This window comes from Taudactylus pleione, unplaced genomic scaffold, assembly GCF_031769625.1.
Source record: "Taudactylus pleione unplaced genomic scaffold, aTauple2 ptg000726l, whole genome shotgun sequence".
NCBI classification, from domain to species: domain Eukaryota; kingdom Metazoa; phylum Chordata; class Amphibia; order Anura; family Myobatrachidae; genus Taudactylus; species Taudactylus pleione.
In genome coordinates, this window is record NW_028285128.1 from 8,064,336 (window position 1) to 8,081,867 (window position 17,532).

Below are 17,532 nucleotides of genomic sequence, written 5' to 3' on the forward strand. Positions count from 1 at the left end.
GGCCCCTTAAAAAGAGGAGGCACATATAGAAACCATTGTAATTCCTACACCGTTCACCTGATTTGGATGTAATTACCCTCAAATTAAATCTGAAAGTCTGCAGTTAAAGCACATATTGTTTGTTTCATTTCAAAGCCATTGTGGTGGTGAATAGAGGCCAAAATATGAAAATTCTGTCAATGTCCCAATGTTTATGCACCTGACTGTATAAGAGACATCTTTATTCTTTTCACTATGCACACATATAACCACAAACATCTCAGATTTTACCGGCACAGTGTAATTGTATGTGTGACGGGTCAAACGCAGGATTTGAAAACAGCAATAAGTCTGCAACAAACATCACACTAGTAAAATGTTTTATTGTAAAATAACAATGAAAGTGTTGCTACGGGGTCTATGTGCTAAACCTTGGAGAGAGATAAAGTGGATGGAAATAAAGTACCAACCAATCGGCTCCTAACTGTAACTTTACAGACTGTGTTTGAGAAATAACAGTTAGGAGCTGATTGGTTGGTACAGTACTTTATATCTGTCCACTTTATCTCTTTCCAAGGCTTAGTACATAGACCCCTAAGTCACATATCGTAAGACATTATACTCTATCTATAATAACAACAGGTAATTCATATTAGTGACTCCACTAATGTGCAGGAGTGAAACAGTGCAATAGATACATCTGTAACGTAGCTCTTCATTAGCCAGGTACCAGAAAGCATCAGTGATGTGCAGTAAGGTGAGGCAGAACCTTTCCTGTCATACTTAGGTATACTCCAGACTAAAAAACATATAAGAAAAATGTAAAGAAAATATAAATATTTTAATAATTTTTATAATCCAAACTCTGGAGTAAAAAGTGTATGGCAGGTGAGGCACTGCCTCCCCTGTCTACCTTTCCACACATCTCTGATCAAAACACACCAATTTCCAGCACTATATACTGCTGCACCTTTGTATAATGCCCACATGAACCCATATGTGTATCTGGAAATATGGCTCTGACACTAGCCAGTGCCTCCGCAGCCATTTACCTCACCGCACGTCACTGGAAAGCATATTATTGGCCAATGGCATTGAAAGTGGGAATAAGGCAAGGAACATTACAAACATGGGGCTTCCCAAGTTCGCTAACGGGGGGGTACTAAATTTGGGTCCTGGTCTTTTCTGGGGGGGTCCAGTGTTGTCCCGATCCAGCCATGGAGGTAGAGCAGCACCACCTTCCTGCTAGTTGGGGTATACAAAACTATTAGGATCAGCATCAACAGATGCTTTTTGTGTTTTAATCCATCCTAGTGACCACCAAACAATATAGGGAGCACTCAAGTGACCACTTTACAATACAGAGAGCCTTTGCACAGGTTGAACTTTTTATAGAAAACAGCCTAATGTTGGGACCTACCCCAGGTGTAGGCTTTGGTCAATTTGCCTTTGAATAAATGTTTAAAATGTTAATAAAGAATTAATGAGGCATAAGCTGTACGTTAATGTAAAACGCTTACATTATATTCAATTCCCTTTACATAAATCTAGCCATCATAACAAATTAATAATGCTGTACAAAATTGATTTCACTCTCCCCTCAAAGTCAAGTAATCTAAACAATAGAAAAACATAATCGAAAACAATGTGTTATAATTATTCAGCCAGTGCTTCACATCACTTTCAGCATCCAATAAGCTGCAGAGAACATGTGTTATTTACTTTGTACACAAGAGCACTAAAGAGAAAACAGTAAAAAGTTAAAGTAATACACCATAGCAAAACCTAAGTAAGATCAGTGACAATAGCCATTTAGTTGAGGCCATTGTTCGTTAAATCATAGCCAGATAAACAAGAATTCATTCTTAGACTGTAGACAATGTGTTATAGAACGTTTAAAACTGATACTAACTAGGAGGTTCCTATAACATGGGAGATCATGTGATCAGGGATTGAGAGAACTCTGGGCAATTGGAATCCCCCCACCCCTCTTCCCTATGTGCACAACTTTGTACATTTTCTGAAATGTTAATTAATATATGTTTTGTGGATACTTCTTGACTAATACATCTAGAAACCCCTTGCCCAAGTGGTACTTACAATATTTTAAGTGCAGAAATTTCTAGTATTTTGTCATACAATTTTGACAAGTGGACAGTGGCCCTGATTCAGAGCTGGATGCTCTTTCAGAACACTCGCTCTGAATCAGGGCAGCAGTTTTTTTTGAGCCTTCTGGCCGCTCGCTAAGCTGTGGTTGACCACCCACAGCTTTAGTGAGCGGCCAGGTGATGGTCGCGATGGTCCCAACCATCGCGACCATCGGGGCTTGCGACGTGATCCTTGTGGTAGGGTCTCGTCTGCCGCAAGCCCCAGTGAGCTTCCGGCTCTAATAGAGCCGGAAGCTCACCACTGACATCACTCGTGATGTCAATAGGGCCGCCCCCAAACACCTCCGTTTGGCAAGCCACCCCCCCGACCCGCCTACAAAACGGGGCGAGCTGTCAATCAATATCGACAGCCGCCCCATCTTGTAGTGAGCCCAGGAGCGACGGCATGCACATGCACAGTGGGGGACCATCAACCCGCTTGCGAGCGCTGTGCGCTCGCAGGCGGGTCTGAATCAGGCCCAATGTCTTTTGGAGTATGTCGCTGCTATCTCAGTTTTATTTCATTAAGGCAAGCAGGCATGGATTGTATTTCTTTTCTCCTCAAGCCAATCTCTGTGTGCCATACCATTAACCCCAGTGCATCCTATCTGTATAAAATAAATCCAATGAAATAAGTCATCTCAAGTTCTGTTCATGTTTATTGTTTTATAAATTATAGAATATTTCTATACAGTGGCGGCTCCTGAGGTATGGCTGCAGCGCAGTCCAAAAATCAAATACGGGAGACACACCAACTACCCTTCCAAACACTGCCAAACATCGCTGGCCGGGACTCACTGGCAGGTGGTGTGACTCCCCTATTTGAATTTTAGAGTGCGCTTCAACCACACCTCTGGAGCCGCTACTGCTACTATATAATATAAATGTTGTAAACAATTATGCACAATTAGCTCAGTGGCACTGCTATACAACTGCTGTCCGAAGTCCAAGCTTATGTCCTTTCTACAGATACATGCGTGGGAAAAATCCTATGTATCCCTTAACTCATATTATAAAATAAAAGTATACACAGTAACAGATTTCTATATACAGAATTACATTTCACATGTAATTCACTAAATTTGTATGAAATAACTCATAGTACAATAATGTTCAAAGGTTATAAATATTACACCACCAGCAGCAGCGGCTATGCTGAGGAAAGGTGGAAAGTACAGCAGGCTGTCGATAAACTGCAGTCTGTAACCATGCTATAATATCCAGCTGAGGAAAATAAATATCTCCAAATTTTTTCAAATGCCTGTAAATGTTGTTTACAGATCCACATAGAAGAAGCTGTCAAATGTTATATTGTGAAACAAATGGAATCTAAACATAACAGTGGGTGTAATTAGGAGCTTTTCCTGACCCACTGTGTTTCTTCAGAGGCGAATATCACTATATTGTAACTGTTTTAGTTTCTTGCTATTTAGATTCCTACCAGTTTGACTCTGCAGAGCCGACAAGCAGACCCACACTAATGAGACGACGAGAGGTCAACTAGCTGACTCTCAGCAGACATTCTTGGTCTGTAGTTTCTATGATACACCAACATGGGAGATACATTGGAGTGTTTCCTGTTATTTATTTTATTTATTTAAATAAACTAGTCATTGGTAAGGCATGGCATAATATTTATAAACATTTATAATAGTGTCATAGATTAAATTCTTTGCAAAAATCTAAAAAAAAAAAGTTTGGTAAAGATTTATATCCTTAAGAGTAAACAAATTTATAGTTTGGCAGTTCTGCAATTATTTATGACATGGTTATTTATTTGCACAATATTGTTTATGTAATACAGATTGAGTCTCCCATATCCAAATATACCGAAATACCAAATTTTTTTAGCATGATTGAGATAGTGAAATTTTAGCTTTTTGATGGTCCAATGTACACAAACTTTGTTTAAGGCACAAAATTATTAAAAATATTGTACAAAATGACCTGCAGGCTTTGTGTATAAGGTGTATATAAAACATAAATGCATTCAGTGTTTAGATTTGGGTCCCATTCCCAAGATATTTCATTATGCTATGCAATTATTCCAAAATACAGAATATTCCAGTATCCAAAATACCCCTGGTACCAAGCATTTTGGATATGGGAGACTCAACCTGTATAACAAAAGGTAGATGAGATGTCAAAAAATTGTCATTAAAGAAGCGCTAATTCTCATGATTTTTTTAAAAAAAGTTTTCAAAATGAAAATGACACTTGCAGTAGTTAAAGGTCAGTATTACGTGCATATGGGGAGGTCAATGGGGGACACTCCTGTTATCTCAGTTTATTTGATTTGTTTTGGACACATAAAATGGAGCAAGTAGCGTCCAAAAACCACACTGCATTGCACGCACAATCCCCCCAAATACAAATATGGTGACAATAGAAACAAGGGTTACATCATCCTTTTCAACAGACATTGTACTCATTTTAAGACATATGATTATTATTATTATTATTATTATTATCCTTTATTTATATGGCGCCACAAGTGTTCCGCAGCCCCTTACATAGTGCATAGAACTAATAGGTGAACAAGAAACAAGTAACTTACAGTACATTACTGTGCAGGACAAGGACACAATTTATATACATTGCTGCAATAGCGATTAAAGCACTCACAATAAACAGCAGGGAGTTGGCAGTCACGTGTTAGGTGTCCTTATGGGGAGTAAGGAGTAGAAGAAAATGTAAAGAGAAGCACATGAGGGAAGAGGTCCCTGCTCGTGAGAGCTTACATTCTAAAGGGGAGGGGCAGACAGACAGGCATGACACAGAAGGGGAAGATAGGGAGGAAAGAGCATGAGGTGGGTTAGGATGAGAGCTGGAAGGCCTTGATGAAGTAGTGGGTCTTGAGAGCCCATTTGAAGATTTGTAGAGAGGTGGAGAGTCTGATGGGGAGAGGGAGAGCATTCCAAAGATAGGGAGCAGCACGGGCAAAATCTTGGATGTGGGAGTGGGAAGAAGTAATCAGTTGGCAAGAGAGACGGCATGCATTTGTTGAGCGAAGTGGACGGTTGGAGTAATATGATGTAGTTAAACACTACTGGATGTGAGGCCTAAATGAGTTTGGCATATACAGTGCATTCTGTTCAAGTTGCAACCTTCATTTCAGATTTTGTGCGTCACAGGATCTTTCTTTTATTTGATTGGTGGAGGTTAGGCCTTTAACCAATAACTTTTCAAAAGTCTTCCGTGTGCCGCATTTATCGTGGAACTTTTCTGTTTAGTTTGAATGCATTTCTTTTTAAGTTTTTTATTTTTTTATTTATTTTTAAATGCATCATGTTAGAGTACTGTAGGTGAATGTGCCTTTCCTTCACACTGTGGGGTCTATGTACTAAGCCCTGCAGAGAGATAAAGTACCAACCAATCAGCTCCTAACTGTCATTTTTCAAACACAGCCTGTAACTTGACAGTTAGAAGTTGATTGGTTGGTACTTTATCTCTGTAGACTGGTTGGTACTTTATCTCTGTAGACTTTATCTCTCTCCGTGGCTTAGCACATTCTGTAGCATGACAAGAGTTCCATATGCTAAAGATTAATTACAATACTGCTGCAATGATCCGTGCTTGAAGGATGAGAAAAACAGTTTCTACATGTTCAACAATTTAAAAGCACCTGCTTTAAGTAATTTGCCGTAATTATTATCATTGTTTCCGTAAGAAAAGCAATTAATCTATCCCTTCCCTGGAGTTGGAAGAGTTATACAATGCATGCCGAGATATGAATGTGCCTGTTGTATTGTGAGGTGTCAGAGGGCTGTTGTAATCTCGTTTCTCTTTTTGCTGTAGGTTGGATCGTTCTTCATGATCAATTTGTGCCTGGTTGTTATTGCCACTCAGTTTTCTGAGACCAAGCAAAGGGAACACCAGCTGATGCAAGAGCAGAGGGCTTTGTATTTATCTTCTAGCACAGTAGCTAGTTATGCTGAGCCTGGAGACTGTTATGAGGAGATCTTTCAGTACGTGTGCCACATCCTTCGAAAGGCCAAGCGTCGTACAGTCGGGCTTTACACTAGCCTTCAGAGCAGGCGGCAGAGTCGTTTTGAGCTCAACAATGCTAAGCTGGGGATCAATGGCAAAGAACAGCATCATTTGTGTAAGAACCTGGTGACTGGGAACTGAAAATGCCACCTACAGTAGAAGCACTTAACAAATATGGCAGGGCTTTTTATATACAGTATTTTCACACATAGGGCCTGACTCAAAGTTGCACGCAAGTCGGCCACAATTGCACTCGCACTGCATACATGGAACTAAATGCAGATATTTGCCCAAAGTAGAGATGTATGCCTTTATGCAGCCGCACTGTCTCTATAAATCCGCTTATTCAAATATCTGTTATCATTATCGGTGTGCACGAGAACCAGCCAAATACCTGGCGAGGGAGCGTAGGTGTAATTGTGGTCTATGCAGAGTCTTACATAGGGGATGATTCAATTCAACGCGAATTGCATAGCGCTGGGAGCGAGCTCCCATAGCTATTCAATTCAGTGCGCTATGTGGTCAGAGAATTCCGGTTATCACACCTATCGCGCCATAACAAGGGTGTTAAGGCGCGTTAACCGGCATTCTTTGACCAAAGTGCCAGTTGCGCGGCTGTTAGCGCTGCGCTAAGCAGAAAAACAGCTGCGCGCCTGCCACTTTGGTTAGATTTGTCCTTGCATCCCCAAGGGGCTGCGAGAAGAAATCCTTAGCGCGTCCAAACAGCGCGGTGTATTGAATAGCTGTGGGAGCTCCCTCCCGCGGCTATTCAACATCGCGTTGAATTGAATTCCCCCCATAGAGTTCTGTCTGAAATGACACCTCTGTGTAATAACTCTGCATTGCCCACAATTCCATGTACACATCCTCACTAAATTTATCCTATGGGCCTGATTCAGGGGTGGGCATTGCTGGTGCATCGGACACAAGCGGCCAATGTTGTCAGTCTGCGCATGCTTCTGAGTGGCACTGGGCACGCGTCCTGATGGTTACTGCTGGGGGACTCAGAACGTATTCAGTCACAATCCAAGAAGAAAAGAAGAGAGAGAGAAGTCAAGCCAGGCGCGGGCATGTCATGGGTGTGTCACGGTCATTGCTGCACTGATTCCGGCGGCCATGTTCAGGTGGACATTCTGCGCCTTCATAGGGCTGGTGCAATGTTCGATGGTGCGACCGGTGTGCATCCAATGATGTGACTTTTACACAAAGTGCTGGATTAGCGCTGTAACCAGTGGGCATCTCTGTATGTATGTCTTTGGCTGTGGCATTAGCACAATAGCACTGCGTAAAAAGTCGCAATCGTGCTGGCATTAGCGCCCACCTCTACATCTGCCCCATAGTGCACAGAGGGTTTCTGGCAACATGTAAAAGAATAATTGCCACACTTCTCGTGTTTTTATGTAACTTAAAGTACTATAAATAGTAATTATTGGGGGAGACCAACATCCATAGCAGCGTCTACTTTCTGAGGTCTGCTGTTAGTTCTGCTGTTTATAGAAAACCGTATTCATTTATACTACTCTACCCCATGAACAGGACTAGTAACAAAGGGCCTGATTCAGAGCCGCTCGTAAGCGTCCGCTCGTTCGTTCCGAGCGATGTTAGCCCAACTGCGCATGCGTACGGATCGTTATACGCATGCGCTAACCAGTCAGTGCGGCCGAAATTCATGTGCTCGCAAAATAGCGAATGCCTGCTATTTTGAGTGACAGAAAGAGGCGTATGTGGGTGGTAACAGGGGAAGGTGCTTGAAAACGGGGAGTGGAGATCAGAACGCAGGCGTGCTTAAAGGTCAAAACGGGCATTTTATGGGTGTGCATAATTAAAACAGCAGCGTCATGGACCACGTCACTGGGTTATTTTATAGTCAGAACTGCTCGCAAAATTGTGGTAGCAAACACCAACCCCAAGAATAGCGAGCAGTTCATACCCTTGTCGATGTACTCGATTAATCTAATAAATAGCGGACATGACGTAGGATGCGAGCGGCCAGGGGGCGTATTTTTCCAAAAAACGAACGCAAGTTTTGTTCGCTCGTTCAGACATAGAGGCGTGAACAGACCGCAAACAGCGAACGGTTCATTTGAATAGCCACCCCTAGTTTTAGAACGAACGACCGCAAATAGCGAGTGGCTCTGAATGAGGGCCAAAGTAACATTTCCATGCATATATATATGTGTCCATGTGTGAAATAACGAGGGAATAGCCCACACCTGTCCATGAAATAGCTTTTCATTACTTTTGGCCCATTAAAAAGTGAGAGGCACATATTGAAACTGTTGTAATTCCTACACCGTTCACCCGATTTGGATGTACTTACCCTCAAATTAAATCTGAAAGTCTGCAGTTAAATCACATCTTGTTTGTTTCATTTCAAAACCATTGTGGTGGTGAATAGAGGCCAAAATCTGAAAATTCTGTCAATGTCCCAATATTTATGGACCTGACTGTATATGTGATATGTGTCCACATACTGTACTGTACACTTATCACATATATATGTGTCCACATACTGTACTGTACACTTATCATATATATGTGTCCACATACTGTACTGTACACTTATCATATATATATATATATATATATATATATATATGTGTCCACATACTGTACTGTACACTTATCACATATATATGTGTCCACATACTGTACACTTACCCTTTTTGTGCCATATAGCGCAAGAGGCTGGCATGACCTAGAGGCTCCGCCACGGGTAGCGATACCCAGAATGTTGTACTTATTTCAGAATATAGCATCTTATTTGCATCGTAGCTGCATCCAAAGTCACTTACAGTGTCTTGGCATCAGGGGCGCCAAGAAGGGGGGGAGCGGGTACTATTTACCCGAGCCTGGGCTTCCTAGAGGGGCCCGGGTCCGGAGTCGCCCCCCCCTTCCTCCCTCACAGCAGCCCAGCACACAGAGTGTACTGGGCTGCAGTGGAAGACTGTTCGCAGATGCTGAGCAGCAGCCACAGTAGTCTCGTATGCCTGTGGGGGGGAATGATCACACTGATTGCGCCCCCCCTGGCTTTGCGCTGGGCTGACGGGCTCACAGCACCCCCCTTCCCAGCATGCAGTGCCGCTGCAAAAGTATTATTTGTTTATTTTTAAACTCAAGGGGGTGTGGCCACGCCAAACGCAATTAGGCCACACACCCCTCTTTGCCTGGGCCTGGCAGGGCTCTCTATGCCCCTGCTTGGCATTAAGGATTAGTATCTTTTTGTTGCAAAGGAATTAGTATAAAGTTGCAGATGAAGCACAACAATGCATGACGAGATGCGTGGTTCATTTGTATTGGCCCTCCGTCTTTTGTCTTTTTACCTAGGTTAGAGTGCGAGTCGCACATACAGTAACAGCTGCATGCTCTGCCAGTACTAGTGTCCAGGGTACTACTGACTATACCTAGGTATTATACGGTACCTCTGGAGTGGCCTAGCAGGGCAAAGGTCAGGAGCACATTGGAGAGAGAGGAGACTACTGCTGCTCAGCTGCTGTGTGCTGGGCTGCGGAGGGTCCAGGGAGGCTGCTATTGCTGACTCTCTCTCCCTGCAGGTGTTTGGGGAGGGTGATCACAGCGATTGCCCCCCTGGATCTGCCCCGTGGCTGAGGGGGACAAACATGCCCCCATTCCCAGTGCAGCAGCATGTCCATTCCCCAATTTGGCTAACCCCCCAGTACAAGACAAGTCAATGCTCTCGATGGCCCTCATATAAAGGTGGTGGTTTCAGGTGTGAAAAACAGGTTGTCACCCACATAAAGTCAAAAGTTGAGTCAACCGTTAAATTAACAGATTCAAATGACTAAGGAATTGCCACATAATAAACGTAATTTGATATGATGCTCACAAGTATCTATCTCTGCTTTTTCTTCTTAGGGGTATGTCAGAAGCACAGCCAATTGGATTATACACCTCACGCTATTGTACAGCCCATTGCAATGACGCTTACATCTGACCTCTCCAACTGCCCTCAATGTACCAAAGTTAAATGGGATGGTGGACGAAAGCATTCTGCCCCGGACAGCACAAAGTCCAGTCAAGAGGGGACCCAGGGACAGGCCAGCGAGAAGGGGAGTGGTGACAGCACATCTGAGCTCGACAAAGAGGGAGAGGAAGATGGCGATGAAAGCCTATGTGAAAAAATCTGTGTGCAAATCCGTGTGAAACTCCGAGGCATAGTGGACAGCAAGTACTTCAACCGTGGAATTATGATAGCGATTCTTGTCAACACAATCAGTATGGGTATTGAGCACCATGAACAAGTGAGTCATACAACAAAATTTTCTAGCATTTTACTTGAACAAAGTTAATAGATATGTAATAATAATATGTTACACATTCTTGATTATTTCAAAGCTCATACACATTATGTATAATATGTAATGTGTGTTTGTGTGGGGAGAGGGGAAATGGGGGTGGGCAGGTATTCAGAAGAAAAGTTTAGAGCTGGGCTGACAACTTCCTGATGGGGCTGTATTAAGTATGTGCAGTATAGCATTTGCTAATTAAATTAATAAAGCTCTGTAGACAGGTGGATCATTGCAGTGTTGTATGCACCACAGTGTTCTGGAACTTTAAAGACTCTTTCGGTTCTGTTTAACTATAACTAATCCTCTTAATAGTGGAGCTGTAATGTAGAGAGCTGCTGGGTGTACAAGTCAGCTGCAGATTGTTCTGTAGGATCAAGAGAGACTTCAACAAAGCGATCATTTGTTTCCATCCTAGTGCTGATGTGAGGCGAGGAAATTGTGCATAACCATTATATTTGTATTGTAGCTGATTGTATGACTCACCGTTTGTTGGTGTGAAGATTATGACAAACATTGGAGCTATAATTTCTTTTGTTCGCTGCTACATTATTGTCTCAGTATGATATTATTTATTCTGCAAAAAGTACAAGGTTTTGTGTTTGAAAATAAGTACAATGTATTTAACCAAGGTTAATAATTTAATTCTCCTGGCAGAAAGCAGGAAGAGTAAAGCTGTTGTACTTGTTTCCTCTGGTTAGAGAGTAAAGACTGTTTAAGTGAATTCACCGTCACACCTGGAATGGACCTTGAGGTCCAGCCGGAGACATGACAGCCGTTTCTACACCTATTGCATAACGTCGTTTCTTTGCTCCTTTCTCATTAATGCAAATGTCATGTTTTGACAATTTTTCTGAATAAGGTAATTACTGAGTCATTCAAATAGATTAATTCAAAAAGACTTGATTAACAAAATTCTAAAAACATTTAATTTTGGAGATACTGTAGAAGAGGTTTGAGACTTAACCTGACAGTCAGAATAATTAATAGTCCACATACTTTGGCAATTTGTAAAGGAAAATTATGTATTTTCCACTTAGCTTTGGCAAAATGTACCCTCAATCTTATAAGAATAACCTATTCTAATGTAGTTGCTACTTTACTAGCATAAATGTGATGCTGGTGTCAGGACCTTTTCTCTACAGAGCTATCAGTAGCACGGCACTGTACACTTAAAAATGACCCCCCACCACCCTCCGTCATGGACCTCCTCATCACTTACCTATGAACTGTACGAGCATGAAAGTGTGTGTGCACGTGCAATAGAATCCTCATTAATATGAATGAGTTGTGCTTCAGTTAGGGAAGTTGGTGCATCATTGAAAACATACAGATTCAGACTGTGTCCCTGTAGAAACACTTTTGCATGTGCCATTATGTTACACTTTTTAAAAAGAATCTGTGATGGGTTTAGATTGGTACTTATTTTTCCACCAATTAGCTACATCACTGCTATCATCTGGAATGTTTTATTAAAAAAAGACGGTTTGCCTGCAGTCCCTGTTTTATGGTAATATTCCCTAGACTATAAGGAGTGCCATAGTTTCACATAAACTATGGAGTGCAAAAAACTTTTTTGAATCTTTTTTTTGTCTGCCTGTCTGTTCATTCCGGCATCACACAAAAACTTCGGAATTAAATTGGGTTGTGTTTTCACAAGAGAGGAGCAATAAAGCAAAAACCACATGCTTGACACTCGGCGAGTGCAGTGTGCAGGCTCCTCAAGCCAAAAATGACAATATGTATGTATTATAAATATTATTTTTGGGGGACAAATATACTTTCAGGGACTGATTATGAAGTATGAAGACAACGAACATTTTGAGCGGAATTTGCACAGGCTTCTCAAGTCAAAATGACTATATGTATACAGATATAAATATATATAAAACACTAGTGCCACAGCACTCACCATTCCTAGATTTGGGGTGCAACATGGTTTGAATAGAAATTACAGAGGATCTGCACTCACCATAAAACTACAGTAACAATAATGATAAACAGTGGGGTTTTGGTTCATGAATTGATCAGTGCATTTAAGCTTGCAGCCCCTATCAAGGGACACCACTTTAGTGCAAGTCCCTACTGTATTGCTCAGAATTATAACATGGAAATAGCTATCACATTAGTGTTAAACTCAGGGTATGCTATCTGGTTTAAAACTCACAGCAACTTTGCTTTTAAAGGTGAAAGCAGCTGACACAAGGTAGATTAAACAGGTTAAAAGGGGTTGCATGAGAACATGTGATCACAAAATGATTAATTAAAAAAGTTTTTTTTAAAACAGTTTATTTTAAAAAAAATGTTTTAATCATTTTGTGATCAAATTTTTTTTGTTACTTGCAACCTTGCGGGGTTACATGGCTTGCTCACGACTTAGTAGCCCCAAGGATCTTTTTGTGTTAATCTCTGAAGGCAAAACTGCAATTATTGTGTACAAAGGCATTTTCTGATCAATATCTACAATATAAAATATACATCACAATATTAGATGCCACTACTGTCTTTGTAAAATTAGTGAGCAAAAACAGACTTCCATGCGAGCGAAGCTGCGGGCAAATGCTAGTAAAAAATAATACTGATAATTGTAGTCTTGTTCAATATGGATAATAGCTGCCACTAACAGTTTTCATTAGCGTAGCTGGATTGTAGTGCTGTTATATCATGTTATAACATTGGTCTGTCTTACAGGTACTTCGCCTAAGATGTTGAGTTAGAGTAATTTGCCAGTTGGTGCGTAATACAAAAGCCCAATTGGAGTTCATAAGAAGTGTCTGCTTTTCAGCACCAAGGACAGCGGCTGCTTATGAACTAAACACCACAATAATATAAGACGGGTTCGTTGTTGACATCCGTTTACATACAGTATATCTTTGAATCCTATCATTTTCCATTCACTTTCTATACTGAGGTCACGAAAACACATTAACAAACATAATTATATATGACTGTAGTGCATTGTGTAGACCATACATCTACTCAACTGGTTACTGTATCTTTCACTTCAGTATTGAACTTCACAGACATTATGGGTCTGATACTCAGTTACTAGTAAGTGTGATTTTAATAAAAAAAGTGGATAAAAAAGTAAACATTAAAGTGGCTCTTATGAAGAGAGAAACACATCACAAAATACGGTCACAAATGCGTCACATTTACACCAAATGATAAAAAAAAAAAAAAATGTGTGTACGCTAATCAGCACATACAGGCAGAAAGCTGACTTGGCAGCATACAGTATGTAGCACATTACCGACAGGTACACAGATAAATTCATATCCTCAATTAGGCTCATTGCTAAGTAAACATCACTGATTTGTACCGATAAACAATATTAACTCTTGACCATGAACGCTGAGGATTTATGGTGTACTATCTTATCATGCTGCTGAACCACTTCACAGCTGGTTACTTGGAAACAAAACGCAATTATTTAGGTTTTTAACATCAACATTTCTTACTTTCAACCTCATTAACCAATAATATGGAAATGTTTATTTTTCACAAATACTACAGTAGCAGAATTTGTGCAATGAAAACGCATGGGATTGCTTAGAAACAGTGGCGTATCTATAATGGGTGCAGTGTGTGCGGGGCACACGGGCCCCCCGGGTCCAGGAGGGCCCCGCACCGCACACACTGCACCCATATTATTTATACTTACCTGTCTGTGGTCCCACATCGGGTGTCTGCGCTGCGCAGAACACCGGAAAATGGCCGCCACGACCATTTTTCCGGTGTTCTGCGCAGGCACAGTAGACTCCGGGCACACTCTAGTGCCCGGAGTCTACTAAGGCTTCGGTGGCTGGCTAGCCACGTCAGTCAGCTGCCGGCCACCGGGGAGAGAGGAGGGGGCCCCGCACAGGGAGTGCACACGGGCCCCCTCCTCTCTTAAGACGCCCCCGCTTAGAAAAACACTTATATTAAACTATCGCAAAAATATATTTACATGTGTAGAGTATGTCATCATTGCACATCTTTATTACACATCTTACGTATATATTGAGTCATGCATAGGAACATATATACTATAGTGTCGCTGTCACATGAACACCTTCCTCAAACTGATTAAAATACATTTTGTAACTGTTTTACAACTACAGGTAAACCTTGTCTTTTATATATTTACTAAAGTGCGGGTTTATAGAAGTGGAGATGTTGCCCATAGCAACCAATCAGATTCTACTAACATTTATCTAGTACCTTCTAGAAGATAATAGCTAGAATGTGATTGGTTGCTATGGGCAGCATCTTCTCTTCTAAAAGTCCGCACTTTAGTAAATATACCCCATAATGTTTTACCCAGTGCCTGAAGTTTTTACACTGAGCTCACATAGGTGTTGTACCATCCTCTTTTAGACCTGTTCTGTGATCATGAATAACAGGGGAATTGGACCTTGACAACCTATTGTTAATTTCATGACAGCCCTACGATATCCCGTCGATTGGTCGACACTAAAAAGTCGATATTCAAAATGTCGACACCAGAATGTTGACTTATTCTGAATGTCAACAGTCAAAAGCTCGACATGGTCATTAAGTCAACCATCATTCTGTAGACATGTATTTAGGTTGACAGGGTTAAATTGTCAACACAATTAAAAGGTTGATATTTAACATGTAGACACCAAAATGTCGACATAAGGTTCTTTTATGATTTTAGGTTTGGGGTTAGGTTTATGGTTATAGGTTCAGGTTAGGTTTAGGGTTAGGCTAAAATAGCAAAAATAAAAACATAAGTCAACATTTTAGTGTCAACATGTTAAATGTCAACATTTTCAATGTGTCGACCATTTAACCCTGTTGACTTAAATACATGTCTACAGAATAATGGTTGTTATATTGACCATGTTGACCTAATAACTGTCGACATTCAGAAGCAGTCGACCTTTGGTGTCGACCTCTGAATGTCAACATTTTTACTGTTGAGCTTTTATACCACACCCAGCCCTACATGGTTAATTACTAATGAGCCCTTCTTCAACCTGTATTAGTCCATCCATAACTCTAAAGGGGCACATCCACTAGACGATCTACTCCCTGTCCAATCTCTGAACGATTTTCCCTTGATTTTTTCCCTTGAAATTTTATCTTTCAGTCTGAACGATTTGCAAACGATTTGCAAACTATCTTTAATAGATCAAGTGAAACTAACCTGCATGTTCAGTAGACTGACGAGACGATCAAACGACCATTGGGAGCGCACATCGTTGATCGTTAACGACCAAACACTGCACGATTTAGAAACGATTTTTAAACGATTGAACGATAACGACGTCGTTATCGTTCAATCGCCTTCTAAAATCGTGTAGTGGATGCCCCCCTTAAGTTGCAGAGCACAGTGGTGTAATAATGGACTTATCAATAATAGGAACTACAGAGTGAGCTGTGACTCTCTGGGGCAGATGTACTAAGCTCTTGAAAGTGACAAATTAGAGAGTGATAAACTACTAACCAATCAGCTCCTAACTGTCATTTTTCAAACACAGCCTGTAACGTGACACTTAGGAACTGAATGGCTGATAGTTTATCACTTTCCAATTTATCACATTTCAGAGGTTAGTACATCGCTCCCTCTGTATCTTATTCCAGCTCAGGGCTGTTATCTTGTTTCTTTATTTATGGTTTGCAGTTATAGAAAAAAATAGATACACAGGACACGGGTGTGAGGTTGGTAGACAGGAGATGATGGGAGAACAGACATGATAGTGGATAGACAAAGGACAAGGATGTACCGATCTGTAAGAGAAAGAGAGAGAGAGAGATACTTTGTTATATGGTGAAGTGGTGTGTATGCGCTGATGATGAGCATGTTGTAGCTAATATATAAGCATTGTTTGTCATTTATAATATGTGGTCTGAAAGCCATTGGGTGGAACAGCCATTGGGGTAGTTGTATGATAAAGAAACCAGAGTTCCCTGATATGGACATATTTTGAATATTTATTATTTAAGTAAATTATAATCAGTTCCATTGATGCTACAGTACATGCCAGATTATTCTACGGTGTAAGGCCAAGGGTTCCTTGCCACTAAGTATTTAGCCATATATACAGTAGGATTTGGGAGCCCAATTTGTCTCTGTCCATGACCAGTGATGTAGATACCGAGGCATTTTACCTTCTTCAATTTAAAAGTCTAGGCTTAGAAGAATAGAGGATGACACAAGGGGACAGCCTCTGTTTTAGACTGGAATTTGAAATTGTTCCTGCATTGGAGTAATAACCATATTAGGTCAGAAACCACTTGTTTTAGCTAGAACTACAAAACAATCATGTTTATTCTGGTAGATTTAAAACAGTCACAAATAGCTGGTAATGGTGACCCTCTGCAAAAGATCATTTGTTTTGTAAGATACCTCTACATTATCAGCTTCAGTAAATAAGAAGATTTTCTCCAGCAGCCGGATCATTACGTGTTCGCCTGTTACTCATCCTGAGTATTCCGCCTTCCACATGCTGCTCTCTGCCAGACTTTCCTCTTATCTCCACCTCTCTGCTTGTCTCTGCCACTGCACATTCCATCTCAGTGGGATTGCTGTGACAGGTGATTAATAGCCTATTAGGACCAAATTACCAGATGGATGTTAAGCTTGGAAAATTTGACAGAAAAAGTGACAGGAGCAATAGTAAACTCAACACCTATGCATTCCAGAAAACAAATGCAACCATTTCTAAAATAATAGTTATTGATTCAGCTAAATGGTATTTCATGATATTTAATGAGTTAGGAAACTGGCAATTAAAAGTGAAAGCAGGAAAGTAACATGTAGTGTAAAGGATTTTGAACACTGTATAGATTGTAAATCGCTTGTCACAGGAACTCCCCTTCACTCTTTTCATGTTATTGAAAGGATTATTGAGTGTTATCTCTAGGCTGTAACCCCAGGAAGAGCATCCTGCCTCTTTAGGTATTTCCTACTAATAAGGGGTCAGTTAAATGGAAGGTATTTCAAACCCTCCCGGGGGGGGGGGGGGGGGGGGTGCCTAACCCTAACCTCCCCTTTCCCTAGCCTAACCCTAACCCTCCCGGGGGTAATGCCTAACCCTAAGTCCCCCCCGGGTAACCATAAACCTTACCCACCCCCGCGCGGCTATCCGCTCCCGACG

The 17,532-nt window shown here is 41.1% G+C and overlaps 1 protein-coding gene across 3 annotated transcripts in view; it reads left to right on the forward strand.

The window, feature by feature from the left end:
• CACNA1I (calcium voltage-gated channel subunit alpha1 I) overlaps window positions 1-17,532 on the forward strand; it is a 411,324-nt gene that overhangs the window by 233,024 nt on the left and 160,768 nt on the right. For all 3 annotated transcript variants that reach the window (XM_088456911.1, XM_088456912.1, XM_088456910.1), the window contains 2 exons: window positions 5,925-6,231; window positions 9,993-10,378. In XM_088456911.1, the coding sequence (XP_088313037.1) occupies window positions 5,925-6,231; window positions 9,993-10,378 (693 nt within the window). The remainder of the gene's footprint in view (window positions 1-5,924; window positions 6,232-9,992; window positions 10,379-17,532) is intronic.